The sequence below is a fragment of the Lepisosteus platostomus genome, chromosome 6 (genome assembly GCF_059453375.1).
Source record: "Lepisosteus platostomus isolate fLepPlt1 chromosome 6, fLepPlt1.hap1, whole genome shotgun sequence".
In the NCBI taxonomy this organism is placed as follows: Eukaryota; Metazoa; Chordata; class Actinopteri; order Semionotiformes; family Lepisosteidae; genus Lepisosteus; species Lepisosteus platostomus.
In genome coordinates, this window is record NC_142616.1 from 867,888 (window position 1) to 882,532 (window position 14,645).

Below are 14,645 nucleotides of genomic sequence, written 5' to 3' on the forward strand. Positions count from 1 at the left end.
TGGTGCTGAATTCTCATCTCTTCCCGAGTTCTTCAATGCGACGCCAACGTCGGAGCCCCCCAGCGTCTGAAACGGGCAGCTGGTAACCGAGGGACATGCTACAGTAGGGGGGTTACTCGGCTACATGCTGCGTGTTTGTTTTCTGTGCTCATGGGAAGTGGGGTGATGAATGAACCCTAGAAGAGCGTGACCCCAGCGCGGTGTACCCTAGTAACGCTACAATAGGAGATGAGAGACGACAGTAACAGCAAGACGGAGAGCAGCACTGGGCGGGAGGGCAGAGGGCCTGCGCAGCGCTCCTGGGGTTCAGGGGTTCCTCAAGTCCAGCCGCTGACCCCTGACCCCAGTGCAGGCACCGAGAGGCTCACGGGCACCAGGCAGGGAGCTCAGCTGGGAGTAACTACAGCCCGTCAACGTCTCCACACTCCCCTGCTTTACAAACCGCCTTCAGATAAACACACAGTCAGGCTCTCACACCGTTCAGCTCAACACTGAAATCACACTGTCAGACTCAGCTGAAGTACAGACACCCACCCAACCACAAAGAAAAACAACACCTTCAGATCCACAGAACAATCTCATTTAATTTTCTTCCTCCAGTCTGCTCTCCACTCGTCCCAGTCCAGCAGAGTCCGGTCTGTCTGCCAGCCCTCCTCCTGCAAAGCTGAAACCAAAAGAAACTGACCACTGACTGGACACTCCAGTACATTAACACTGCACTGAGAGAGAGAGGGGTTAATACACACACTGACTGGACACTCCAGTACATTAACACTGCACTGAGAGAGAGAGAGGGGTTAATACACACACACTGACTGGACACTCCTGTACATTAACACTGCACTGAGAGAGAGAGAGGGGTTAATACAGACACACTGACTGGACACCCAGTACATTAACACTGCACTGAGAGAGAGAGAGGGGTTAATACACACACACTGACTGGACACTCCAGTACATTAACACTACACTGAGAGAGAGAGGGGTTAATACAGACACACTGACTGGACACTCCAGTACATTAACACTGCACTGAGAGAGAGAGGGGCTAATACACACACACTGACTGGACACTCCAGTACATTAACACTGCACTGAGAGAGAGAGGGGTTAATACAGACACACTGACTGGACACTCCAGTACATTAACACTGCACTGAGAGAGAGAGGGGTTAATACAGACACACTGACTGGACACTCCAGAACGTTAAGTGACTGTGTTAACTGTAAGCTTTGACCTCTGACTGGAGTAGGCACAACTGTGCTGTGATTCCTTGCAGAGTAGCAGACAGTACTTCAGAAGAGGACACACTGGCATTATACAGAGGAGATGAAAGCCGACCTACCTTTGAAGAAAGAAGGGAATAGTTGGTCTATCACTTTGTGACTCTCGGACACCATTCCCCAAACATCTGAGCGCAAGATAAGAAAGGAAAGTGAGAGATATGAGCAAAGACGTGACAGCAAGACTGGCCTGGCACTCACAGAGCACTCACCCTGCGTGTGGGACTGCGAGCTGCTCTCTCTCAGCGAGCCCAGAGGTCCAAGTCCAGCCCAGCTGGGATCCAACACTGCACTGAGACACACGGCATGGAACACAGCCTGCAGCTCCTCATGCACAGAGACTCCCTGTCCCAGACACACACACACAGCACCTGAGGGAGACAGAGAGAGAGGGGTTAATACACACACACTGACTGGACACTCCAGTACATTAACACTGCACTGAGAGAGAGAGGGGTTAATACAGACACACTGACTGGACACTCCAGTACATTAACACTGCACTGAGAGAGAGAGAGGGGTTAATACAGACACACTGACTGGACACTCCAGTACATTAACACTGCACTGAGAGAGAGAGAGGGGTTAATACAGACACACTGACTGGACACTCCAGTACATTAACACTGCACTGAGAGAGAGAGGGGTTAATACAGACACACTGACTGAACACTCCAGTACACTAACACTGCACTGAGAGAGAGAGAGGGGTTAATACAGACACACTGACTGGACACTCCAGTACATTAACACTGCACTGAGAGAGAGAGGGGTTAATACACACACACACTGACTGGACACTCCAGTACATTAACACTGCACTGAGAAAGAGAGGGGTTAATACACACACACTGACTGGACACTCCAGTACATTAACACTGCACTGAGAGAGAGAGACAGCTCTCACCCTGCTTCACTCTGATCAGATAAGACTTGTTGTTGTTTCTTAAGACCAGCTGAAGCTCCTCTGGACTGCAGAGACAGAGACAGGGGTCAGGGAAGCAGAACCAGGAACACACTCCACTGGCCTCTCCCCTCCAGCGGCGCCACAGACCGGGAGTCGCGGTTCTGCTCCGGAGTAAGACACAGACTGGCCGTGCACCACAGCCCACCGCTGAGGTCAGCCACAGAGCTTCCTGCGAAGATCTGTTGACTGTGAGTCCTTGTGTTGAGTTCACAGAGTGAAATATTGTGCATCGCTGTGTTTTACTACAGCTTTCAAAAACTGATCACTGTATCCTGCCAGAAAGATTTGCACACAGCCACACTTACACAAATAGGCATAGACACTAACACACACACACAATCACAAAACACACACAGGCAGAACTACCTGTCCACCACTTCTGCCAGACTCACTCCAAGCCTGATCTGAACTCTCTTCTTCAAGTCTGGAACACACAGAAGTACACAAAGAGAAAAAAATATTAAAGAAACAGAGCCCTGCGCAGTCAGAGAGAGATACTGACTCTGCACAGAGCCCTGCGCAGTCAGAGAGAGATACTGACTCTGCACAGAGCCCTGCACAGCAAACAATATCCATTAAAGAAGCATCTCACTCACCTGGAAACACAGGCTCTTTCTGATTGGCCGCCTTAGGGCTTAAAACACGTCTGTCCTGCAAGTACTGGTGGACGAGGATAGACAGGCGGGCCTCATTCAGTGTTTCCATGACAACGGAGCGGACAGCCCGGTAATTGGCAAAGAGATGTAAGCAAGTGAAGAAGAAGAACAAGAGCAAGGATAACCTGGAAGACACACAGCACACAGTATATACACAGCACACAGTATATACACAGCACACAGCACACAGTATATACACAGCACACAGCACACAGCACACAGCACACAGCACACAGTACTGTATATACACAGCACACAGCATATACACAGCACACAGCACACAGCACACAGCACACAGCACACAGCACACAGCACACAGCACACAGCACACAGCACACAGCATATACACAGCACACAGCACACAGCACACAGCACACAGCACACAGCACACAGCACACAGCACACAGCACACAGTATATACACAGCACACAGCACACAGCACACAGCACACAGCACACAGCACACAGCACACAGTACTGTATATACACAGCACACAGCACATACACAGCACACAGCACACAGCACACAGCACACAGCACATACACAGCACACAGCACACAGCACACAGCACACAGCACACAGCACATACACAGCACACAGTATATACACAGCACACAGCACACAGCACACAGCACACAGCACACAGCACACAGCACACAGCACACAGTACTGTATATACACAGCACACAGCATATACACAGCACACAGCACACAGCACACAGTATATACACAGCACACAGTATACAGCACACAGCACACAGCACACAGCACACAGCACACAGCACACAGCACACAGCACACAGCACACAGTATATACACAGCACACAGCACACAGTATATACACAGCACACAGCATATACACAGCACACAGCACACAGCACACAGCACACAGCACACAGCACACAGCACACAGCACACAGCACACAGCACACAGTATATACACAGCACACAGCACACAGCACACAGCACACAGCATATACACAGCACACAGCATATACACAGCATATACACAGCACACAGCACACAGCACACAGCACACAGCACACAGTATATACACAGCACACAGCACACAGCACACAGCACACAGCACACAGCACACAGCACACAGCACACAGCACACAGCACACAGCACACAGCACACAGCACACAGTATATACACAGCACACAGCACACAGCACACAGTATATACACAGCACACAGCACACAGCACACAGCACACAGCACACAGCACACAGCACACAGCACACAGCACACAGCACACAGCACACAGCACTGTATATACACAGCACACAGCATATACACAGCACACAGTATACAGCACACAGTACTGTATATACACAGCACACAGTATATACACAGCACACAGCACACAGCACACAGCACACAGCACACAGCACACAGCACACAGCACACAGCACACAGCACACAGCATATACACAGCACACAGCATATACACAGCACACAGCATATACACAGCACACAGCACACAGCACACAGCACACAGCACACAGCACACACAAGGACAACCTGGAAGACAGGAAAGGCACACAGTATACACACAGTGTACACACAGTATATACACAGTGTACACAAGGAGACCCTGGAAGACAGGCGAGACACACAGTGTACACAAGGAGACCCTGGAAGACAGGTGAGACGTGTCAGAGTGCACAGTGTACACACAGCACAGTATACACAGCACACAGTATACACACAGCATACAGAAAATACACAATATACACAAAGCACACAGTATACACACAGCACACACAAAGCACACAGTATATACACAGTTTACACACAGCACACAGCATACACACAGCACACAGTATATACACAGTACAGAATATACACAGCACACAGTACACTATACAGCACATGGCACACAGTATATACATAGCACAAAACACACAGTACACTATACAGCACACAGCACACAGTATACTATACAGCACACAGTACTGAGTATATACACAGTGCACAGCACACAGTACATTATACAGCACGCAATACAGCACACTGTATACACACAGGACACTATACAGCACACAGTACACTATACTGTACACTGTACACAGACAGTTCACTACATATTACACTGCACTGTACACTATACACACACTGGACACTACAGACGCTGTACACCACACTGTACACTATACACACTGGACACTGCAGATACTGTACACTATACTGTACACTATACACACACTGGACACTACAGTCACTGCACACTATACTGTACACTATACACACACTGGACACCGCAGTCACTGCACACTATACTGTACACTATATACACACACTGGACACTGCAGATGCTGTACACCACACTGTACACTATACACACTGGACACTGCAGATACTGTACACTATACTGTACACTATACACACACTGGACAGTACAGTCACTGCACACTATACTGTACACTATATACACACTGGACACTGCAGTCACTGCACACTATACTGTACACTATATACACACTGGACACTGCAGTCACTGCACACTATACTGTACACAATATACACACTGGACACTGCAGTCACTGCACACTATACTGTACACTATATACACACTGGACACTGCAGTCACTGCACACTATACTGTACACAATATACACACTGGACACTGCAGTCACTGCACACTATACTGTACACTATACACACACACACTGGACACTGCAGTCACTGCACACTATACTGTACACAATATACACACTGGACACTGCAGTCACTGCACACTATACTGTACACTATACACACACACTGGACACTGCAGTCACTGCACACTATACTGTACACTATACACACTGGACTCACGCTGGACTGTCTGTCACCAGGGGGATGAGCAGGAAACTGACCAGGAGACCTGCCAGATTGACCAGTGTTTCCTGTTCATGAAAATAATCATATTAAAAACACCAAAAATAACAACAACAACTGCAAGAACACAATGAAAAGAATCAGAACAACAGACCTGACTCCCATCTTTAGCAGAAACATCCGCCATATTGTCTCTCCGGGCCTGATGGACAGTCAGAGCAGCACGAGTAGCTCCACCTGCCACCCCAACCAGAGACTGAGAGAGAGAGAGACACTGACTGGACACTGCAGTACATTAACACTGCACTGAGAGAGAGAGGGGTTAATACAGACACACTGACTGGACACTCCAGTACATTAACACTGCACTGAGAGAGAGAGGGGTTAATACAGACACACTGACTGGACACTCCAGTACATTAACACTGCACTGAGAGAGAGGGGTTAATACAGACACACTGACTGGACACTCCAGTACATTAACACTGCACTGAGAGAGAGAGGGGTTAATACAGACACACTGACTGGACACTCCAGTACATTAACACTGCACTGAGAGTAGAGGGGTTAATACACACACACTGACTGGACACTCCAGTACATTAACACTGCACTGAGAGAGAGAGGGGTTCATACAGACACACTGACTGGACACTCCAGTACATTAACACTGCACTGAGAGAGAGAGGGGTTCATACGGACACACTGACTGGACACTCCAGTACATTAACACTGCACTGAGAGAGAGAGGGGATCACACAGACACACTGACTGGACACTCCAATACATTAACACTGCACTGAGAGAGACTGTCTCAGCTGATTTACCTTAAAGACTCCAGCGATACAGACAATCAGTGTGAAGCCTGATGGGAAGGCGGGAGCTACAATCTCCATGAACAAGGCGATGTCATTGAGGACATCAGCAAACAGCCTGGGAGAGGAGAGAGAGAGATCCGGGCTCTGAGACTGAGGCACTGTGGGACAGAAAGGGCAGTGGGTGAACCCGTGTCCCCAACCAGTCGATCAGAACTCCTGAACAGACACATCTCACCTCCAACGCTTGGCGTCACAGTCCAGTTTGCTCCTGAAACAGAGAAACAGGAAACACAGGTACTGACACAGCTTCCCCAAGACCTGGGCAATCAAACACAGAGACAGTGGGCCAGGGCCTGGCCAATCAATCACAGAGACAGTGAGCCAGGGCCTGGCCAATAAATCACAGAGACAGTGAGCCAGGGCCTGACCAATAAATCACAGAGACAGTGAGCCAGGGCCTGACCAATAAATCACAGAGACAGTAATCCAGGGCCTGACCAATCAATCACAGAGACAGTAATCCAGGGCCTGACCAATCAATCACAGAGACAGTGAGCCAGGGCCTGACCAATCAATCACAGAGACAGTGAGCCAGGGCCTGACCAATAAATCACAGAGACAGTGAGCCAGGGCCTGACCAATAAATCACAGAGACAGTGAGCCAGGGCCTGACCAATAAATCACAGAGACAGTGAGCCAGGGCCTGGCCAATCAATCATAGACTCCGTGAGCCAGGGCCTGACCAATCAAACACAGAAACACTGAGCCAGGGCCTGGCCAATCAATCATAGACTCAGTGAGCCAGGGACCGGCCAATCAATCATAGACTCGGTGAGCCAGGGCCTGGCAAATCAATCACAGAGATAGTGAGCCAGGGCCTGGCCAATCAATCATAGACTCGGTGAGCCAGGGCCTGACCAATCAAACACAGAGACATTGAGGTGGGTAGCTGCGTCAGCATGCGTAGGCTGCAAAGGAACAAGTAATAGGTTTATTCCATGCTGAAAAAAAAGAAGAAAGAGAACACAACGTTTCGGCCATGGAGCCTTCTTCAGGTGTGACCTCAGCCCAGCTCAGCCCCAGCACCACTCAGCTCAGATCAGCCCAGCTCCAGCCCCGCTCAGCTCAGATCAGCCCAGCTTCAGCCCCGCTCCAGCCCATTTCCAGCCCCACTCAGCCCAGCTCCAGCCCAGCTCCAGCCCAGCTCCAGCCCAGCTCAGCCCAGCTCCAGCCCAGCTCAGCCCAGCTCAGCCCCAGGCCCGCTCAGCTCAGATCAGCCCAGCTCCAGCCCAGCTCCAGCCCAGCTCCAGCCCAGCTCCAGCCCAGCCCAGCACAGTTCAGCACAGTTCACTCAAGCCCAGCTCCAACCCCGCTCAGCTCAGCTCTGCTCCAGCCCAGATCAGCTCAGATCAGCTCAGATCAGCTCAGATCAGATCAATCCCAGCTCCAGCCCAGCCCAGCTCAGCCCAGCTCAGCCCAGCACAGTTCAGCACAGTTCAGCACAGTTCAGTCAAGCCCAGCCCAGCTCCAACCCCGCTCAGCTCAGTTCAGGTAAGTCCAGTACAGTCCAGCCCCACTCAGATCAGCTCCAGCCCAGCTCAGCTCAGATCAGCTCAACTCAGCCCAGCTCAGTTCAGCCCAGCTCAGCTCCAGCCCCACTCAGCTCAGATCAACCCAGCTCCAGCTCCAACATAGTCCCAGCCCAGCCCCAGCCCCAGCCCAGCTCCAGCCCAGCTCCAGCCCAGCTCCAGCCCCACTCAGCTCAGCTCAGTTCAGCCCAGCTCAGCTCCAGCTCAGCTCAGCTCAGATCAACCCAGCTCAGCTCCAACATAGCCCCAGCCCAGCTCCAGCCCAGCTCCAGCCCCACTCAGATCAGCTGAGCTTTTCTCCCTATGAACTGGAATCCGATTCCCGCCCTGCAGTTTCACGCCTGTCCACAGGGTGGCAGTGCCACTGCGAGGACACTCACCCTTTCATCCAGGCGAAGAGGATCCGGCCCAGCATGCCCGTACCATCTGTCACAGAGGCAGAGACACAGCAGAGATGGAGAGAGCAAACATGAGCTCGTTATCACATGTTTAAACACACAGAGAGATTGCTCCAGAAACACGGCCACGCACCTCTCAGTAACCAGGTCACTGTCGCTGCAGCGACTGTGGCATCACTGTTTCCAACACCAACCCCCCGCAGGGAGGCCTGTGTAGCCAGAGTCCCAGAGAGAGAGCTGGAGAAGGCCTGAGAGAGAGAGGGGTTAATACACACACTGATTGGACACTCCAGTACATTAACACTGCACTGAGAGAGAGAGGGGTTAATACAGACACACTGACTGGACACTCCAGTACATTAACACTGCACTGAGAGAGAGAGGGGTTCATACAGACACACTGACTGGACACTCCAGTACATTAACACTGCACTGAGAGAGAGGGGTTAATACACACTGACTGACACTCCAGTACATTAACACTGCACTGAGAGAGAGAGAGGGGTTAATACAGACACACTGACTGACACTCCAGTACATTAACACTGCACTGAGAGAGAGAGGGGTTCATACACACACACACTGACTGGACACTCCAGTACATTAACACTGCACTGAGAGAGAGAGGGGTTAATACACACACACTGACAGGACACTCCAGTACATTAACACTGCACTGAGAGAGAGAGGGGTTAATACAGACACACTGACTGGACACTCCAGTACATTAACACTGCACTGAGAGAGAGGGGTTAATACACACACACTGACTGGACACTCCAGTACATTAACACTGCACTGAGAGAGAGAGGGGTTAATACAGACACTGACTGGACACTCCAGTACATTAACACTGCACTGAGAGAGAGAGGGGTTAATACACACACACTGACTGGACACTCCAGTACATTAACACTGCACTGAGAGAGAGAGAGGGGTTAATACAGACACACTGACTGGACACTCCAGTACATTAACACTGCACTGAGAGAGAGGGGTTAATACACACACACTGACTGGACACTCCAGTACATTAACACTGCACTGAGAGAGAGAGGGGTTAATACAGACACTGACTGGACACTCCAGTACATTAACACTGCACTGAGAGAGAGAGGGGTTAATACACACACACTGACTGGACACTCCAGTACATTAATACTGCACTGAGAGAGAGAGGGGTTAATACAGACACACTGACTGGACACTCCAGTACATTAACACTGCACTGAGAGAGAGAGGGGTTAATACAGACAGACTGACTGGACACTCCAGTACATTAACACTGACCTGCAGTGTATCCCAGCACTGGTACTGTAGATAGTCCTCACTGACACTGTCAGGATAGCCCTGTGGCAGGAACACACTCTGGGGGCAGACAGGATAACAGATAAAAAATACTATCTCTGTACACAAACATTCAAAGACAGACAGGTTAATATCCATAAACAACTGATACACAACAGTCAGACTGACTCACACTGACCCACTGATGGACAGACTCACACTGACCCACTGATGGACAGACTCACAGTCACGCTGACTCACACTGACCACTGATGGACAGACTCACACTGAGCCACTGATGGACAGACTCACAGTCAGACTGACTCACACTGACCACTGATGGACAGACTCACACTGACCCACGGATGGACAGACTCACACTGACCCACGGATGGACAGACTCACACTGAGCCACTGATGGACAGACTCACAGACTGACTGACTCACACTGAGCCACTGATGGACAGACTCACAAACACAGACTTACTTTGAAACTGCTGACCAGAGGGTTTGTGACTCTGCTCCTCTGTCTCTGCTTCGCTATCCTTCCACCCTTCAGCTGGTACCTCCACCTCTCCTGAGAGCCATAGCTCTCTGTCGCCACGACGACCTCCCGGTCCTCATCCATCCCTCCTGCTGGGGCTGAGACCTGTTACAACACAGTCCTACTTCACTCCCAGTACAGTACACCAGTCTATTACAATAGGAGCTACAGTCCCAGTACAGTACACCAGTCTGTTACAGTACGAGCTACAGTCCCAGTACAGTAGGACAGTCCTGTTACAATAGGAGCTACAGTCCCAGTACAGTAGACCAGTCCTGTTACAATAGGAGCTACAGTCCCAGTGCAGTAGGACAGTCCTGTTACAATAGGGGCTACAGTCCCAGTGCAGTAGGACAGTCCTGTTACAATAGGGGCTACAGTCCCAGTGCAGTAGAACAGTCCTGTTACAATAGGAGCTACAGTCCCAATACAGTAGACCAGTCCTGTTACAATAGGGGCTACAGTCCCAGTAAAGTAGACCAGTCCTGTTACAATAGGAGCTACAGTCCCAGTACAGTAGACCAGTCCTGTTACAATAGGGGCTACAGTCCCAGTAAAGTAGACCAGTCCTGTTACAATAGGAGCTACAGTCCCAGTACAGTAGGACAGTCTGTTACAATAGGAGCTACAGTCCCAGTACAGTAGACCAGTCTCTTACAATAGGAGCTACAGTCCCAGTACAGTAGACCAGTCCTGTTACAATAGGGGCTACAGTCCCAATACAGTAGGACAGTCTGTTACAATAGGAGCTACAGTCCCAGTACAGTAGACCAGTCTCTTACAATAGGAGCTACAGTCCCAGTACAGTAGACCAGTCCTGTTACAATAGGGGCTACAGTCCCAGTACAGTAGACCAGTCCTGTTACAATAGGAGCTACAGTCCCAGTACAGTAGACCAGTCTGTTACAATAGGAGCTACAGTCCCAGTACAGTAGACCAGTCTGTTACAATAGGAGCTACAGTCCCAGTACAGTAGAACAGTCTGTTACAATAGGGGCTACAGTCCCAGTACAGTAGGACAGTCCTGTTACAAGGGGAGCTACAGTCCCAGTACAGTAGACCAGTCTGTTACAATAGGAGCTACAGTCCCAGTACAGTAGACCAGTCCTGTTACAATAGGGGCTACAGTCCCAGTAAAGTAGGCCAGTCCTGTTACAATAGGAGCTACAGTCCCAGTACAGTAGACCAGTCTGTTACAATAGGAGCTACAGTCCCAGTACAGTAGACCAGTCTGTTACAATAGGAGCTCCAGTCCCAGTACAGTAGACCAGTCCAGTTACAATAGGAGCTACAGTCCCAGTACAGTAGAACAGTCTTTTACAATAGAAGCTACAGTCCCAGTACAGTAGACCAGTCTGTTACAATAGGAGCTACAGTCCCAGTACAGTAGACCAGTCCTGTTACAATAGGAGCTACAGTCCCAGTACAGCAGACCAGTCCTGTTACAATAGGAGCTACAGTCCCAGTACAGTAGACCAGTCCTGTTACAATAGGAGCTACAGTCCCAGTACAGTAGGACAGTCTGTTACAATAGGAGCTACAGTCCCAGTACAGTAGACCAGTCCCGTTACAATAGGAGCTACAGTCCCAGTACAGTAGACCAGTCTGTTACAATAGGAGCTACAGTCCCAGTACAGTAGACCAGTCTGTTACAATAGGAGCTACAGTCCCAGTACAGTAGGACAGTCCTGTTACAATAGGAGCTCCAGTCCCAGTGCAGTAGACCAGTCTGTTACAATAGGAGCTCCAGTCCCAGTACAGTAGAACAGTCTGTTACAATAGGAGCTACAGTCCCAGTACAGGAGACCAGTCTGTTACAATAGGAGCTACAGTCCCAGTACAGTAGACCAGTCTGTTACAATAGGAGCTACAGTCCCAGTACAGTAGGACAGTCCTGTTACAATAGGAGCTCCAGTCCCAGTGCAGTAGACCAGTCTGTTACAATAGGAGCTCCAGTCCCAGTACAGTAGAACAGTCTGTTACAATAGGAGCTACAGTCCCAGTACAGGAGACCAGTCTGTTACAATAGGAGCTACAGTCCCAGTACAGTAGACCAGTCTGTTACAATAGGAGCTACAGTCCCAGTACACTGTTTATGACATCAATGCATGAAGACTGTTCAAGACAGATGTGACGGTCAGTAAACGCACAGACAGACAGACAGACAGACAGACAGACAGACAGACAGACAGACAGACAGACAGACAGACAGACAGACAGCTGTAGCTCAGGGGGTCACTATCGTGTCCAGCTGTCCAGCCTCGGCGTCCCGTCTGGACAGAGTCCTGTTCGATTCCAGACCAGTGCGTCCAGCCCAGAGGGAGAACCTTTACATTTACACCAGTGCGCCCAGTCCAGATGGAGAAAGTTTAAATTTACACCAGTGCGCCCAGTCCAGGACTCGGCGGATGCTGAACTCGCGCACGACAGCTGTCTGACCTGCTTCCGGGTCTGCGAGCGCCACGTCACTGCTCGGCCGCCGGGGGCCCCGCCGCTGTCCGGCCGCTGACCAGTGACCAGTGACCAGTGACCAGTGACCAGTGACCAGTGACCAGTGACCAGTGACCAGTGACCAGTGACCGACAGCAAGGCCACTGCAAGCACGAGCACTCAAGCGATCCGCGCGGCTTCGGCGAGAAACGATGCAGGGGGGGGGAGAGAGAAAGAACTGATGACGTCAAGCATTGCGTCACTTCTCCGCGCGGCGCGCCGTGTTGCGTCACTACGGGGGCTGTGCCCTCGCGGAGTCTTCATTTACAAATGTAACCCACAGGGGTGTACACACACACACACTAGACGCGGCACAGGCGCTGGGTGGTGTTGCGCGTCGTTTGAACGCTAAAAGATCTCTGTAAACCAACTAACCGAGCGCAGGTTTTATGTTTTCGATGAATCCGAGTACAGCTGCAATTCATTAGAGAATTCTTCCAGGCTCAGAGGAGTGTTTGTTCTGGACTCTGCCGGCAGGTCTGTCATTTGGCCAGCATGGGAATAACATAACAACATCATGACCCCTCTGGACTCGCACACGCAGCACAGTGTCCGGTCAGGGCGGACTCGCACAGAGCGCCCTCCGACCGGACCGCGACAAGAGGCGGCTGCTGACCCGCTTCAGTCTCGGATTCACGAGAGGCGCCGGCGCGGTCCAGGTCCAGCCGATTGCTCAGACGTCGCCGCTGCTCAGGGGTTTAAAGTGAATGTCTTCAGTTTGTGCTGGAGAGTAATGGACTCAGGGGATCATTAATCTGACTTGCTCCTTGATGACGGGGCAGAATCTCTCGGCCATCGTTGCTCGGATGTATTGATTATGGCCTTATGTCTCCAATACTGTACAGTTTGATCTCGGGCAGCAGGGGAATTCTATTACTAGGTGTGGAAGTTTTTGCCCAAGACAGAAGAGCAGGTGTGATTGCACCTGTAACCTCTTCAGGTGTCACAGTTCTTAACAAAATCACGATATTGATCAGCTTCTCGTCTAGCCCCCCCCTCTCACGGGCACGACCGGCCCGTTTTCTTTCCGGTCAGAATCAACTTTGTCACAGAGCGCCTCTCACGATCGGTACACATCCTAGTAACACATCACACGCTAATCGATTAAAAACTTTCCGAATGAGGTGGTTGTCCTTTATTATTAATAATAATAATTAATAATTGCTTAGACTTATATAGCGCCTGTCTGGACTCTCCAGTCGGAGCTCTTCCCAGCAGCGCTCAGGGGGGAGGAGGACAGGAAACAGGGATGCCTGCCCGACTGGACAGGTACAGTACCTTCGCCTTGTCAACATCGTTTCTTCCAGATGATCGTTCCGGTTATCTAAAAGTTTCCAGTATACAGTCACAGTACTCGTTGATGAAAAGCAGAGTTTGTTTATGTCGGAATCCCATCTATATGTATATAATCTATATCTATAATCCCATATAAAAATACAGTAGTGTGAAAAAGTGTTTGGCCCTCTTCCTGATTTCTTATTTTTTTGCTTGTTTGTCACACTGAAATGTTTCAGATCATCAAACAAATTGAAATATTAGACAAAGATAACACAAGTAAACACAAAATGCAGTTTTTAAATGAATTTTTGTATTATTAAGGGGAAAAGAAATCCAAACCTACATGGCCCTGTGTGAAAAAGTGATTGTCCCCCCCTGTTAAAACAAATCAACTGTGGTTTATCACATCTTTGGAAAGCTGAGTTCAATTTCTCTAGCCACACCCAGGCCTGATTACTGCCACACCTGTTCTCAATCAAGAAATCACTTAAATAGGACCTGCCTGACA

General features: G+C 50.0%; 1 protein-coding gene across 3 annotated transcripts; it reads right to left on the reverse strand.

Annotated features, from left to right (window-relative positions):
- Positions 1–564: 564 nt before the first annotated feature.
- rusf1 (RUS family member 1) lies at positions 565–14,159 on the reverse strand. Of its 3 annotated transcripts, none has more exons than XM_088637294.1 (15): positions 14,138–14,159; positions 10,313–10,474; positions 9,829–9,906; positions 8,672–8,786; positions 8,521–8,566; positions 6,787–6,819; positions 6,561–6,666; positions 5,888–5,989; positions 5,731–5,801; positions 2,848–3,032; positions 2,618–2,675; positions 2,192–2,256; positions 1,497–1,655; positions 1,347–1,412; positions 565–664 (listed from the first exon to the last, which is right to left on the reverse strand). In XM_088637294.1, exons 2-15 carry the CDS (start codon positions 10,451–10,453, stop codon positions 579–581), a joined length of 1,311 nt encoding a protein of 436 aa, XP_088493420.1. In that variant the 5' UTR covers positions 10,454–10,474; positions 14,138–14,159; the 3' UTR covers positions 565–578. The 3 variants fall into 3 exon arrangements, with proteins under 3 accessions (XP_088493420.1, XP_088493419.1, XP_088493421.1); XM_088637293.1 differs by lacking the exon at positions 14,138–14,159 and adding an exon at positions 12,809–13,042; XM_088637295.1 differs by lacking the exons at positions 6,787–6,819; positions 14,138–14,159 and adding an exon at positions 12,809–13,043.
- Positions 14,160–14,645: the final 486 nt, after the last annotated feature.

What these genes read in the sequence shown, in the direction of transcription:
- rusf1 (XM_088637294.1), bottom strand. Translation starts at nt 10,453, where the DNA reads ATGGATGAGGACCGGGAGGTCGTCGTGGCGACAGAGAGCTATGGCTCT. An exon ending in CTGGCAGAAGTGGTGGACAG is followed by an intron (nt 2,257 to 2,617) that starts GTAGTTCTGCCT and finishes CTGTCTCTGCAG; the next exon opens with TCCAGAGGAGCTTCAGCTGG. An exon ending in ATTCCCTTCTTTCTTCAAAG is followed by an intron (nt 665 to 1,346) that starts GTAGGTCGGCTT and finishes TTTTGGTTTCAG; the next exon opens with CTTTGCAGGAGGAGGGCTGG.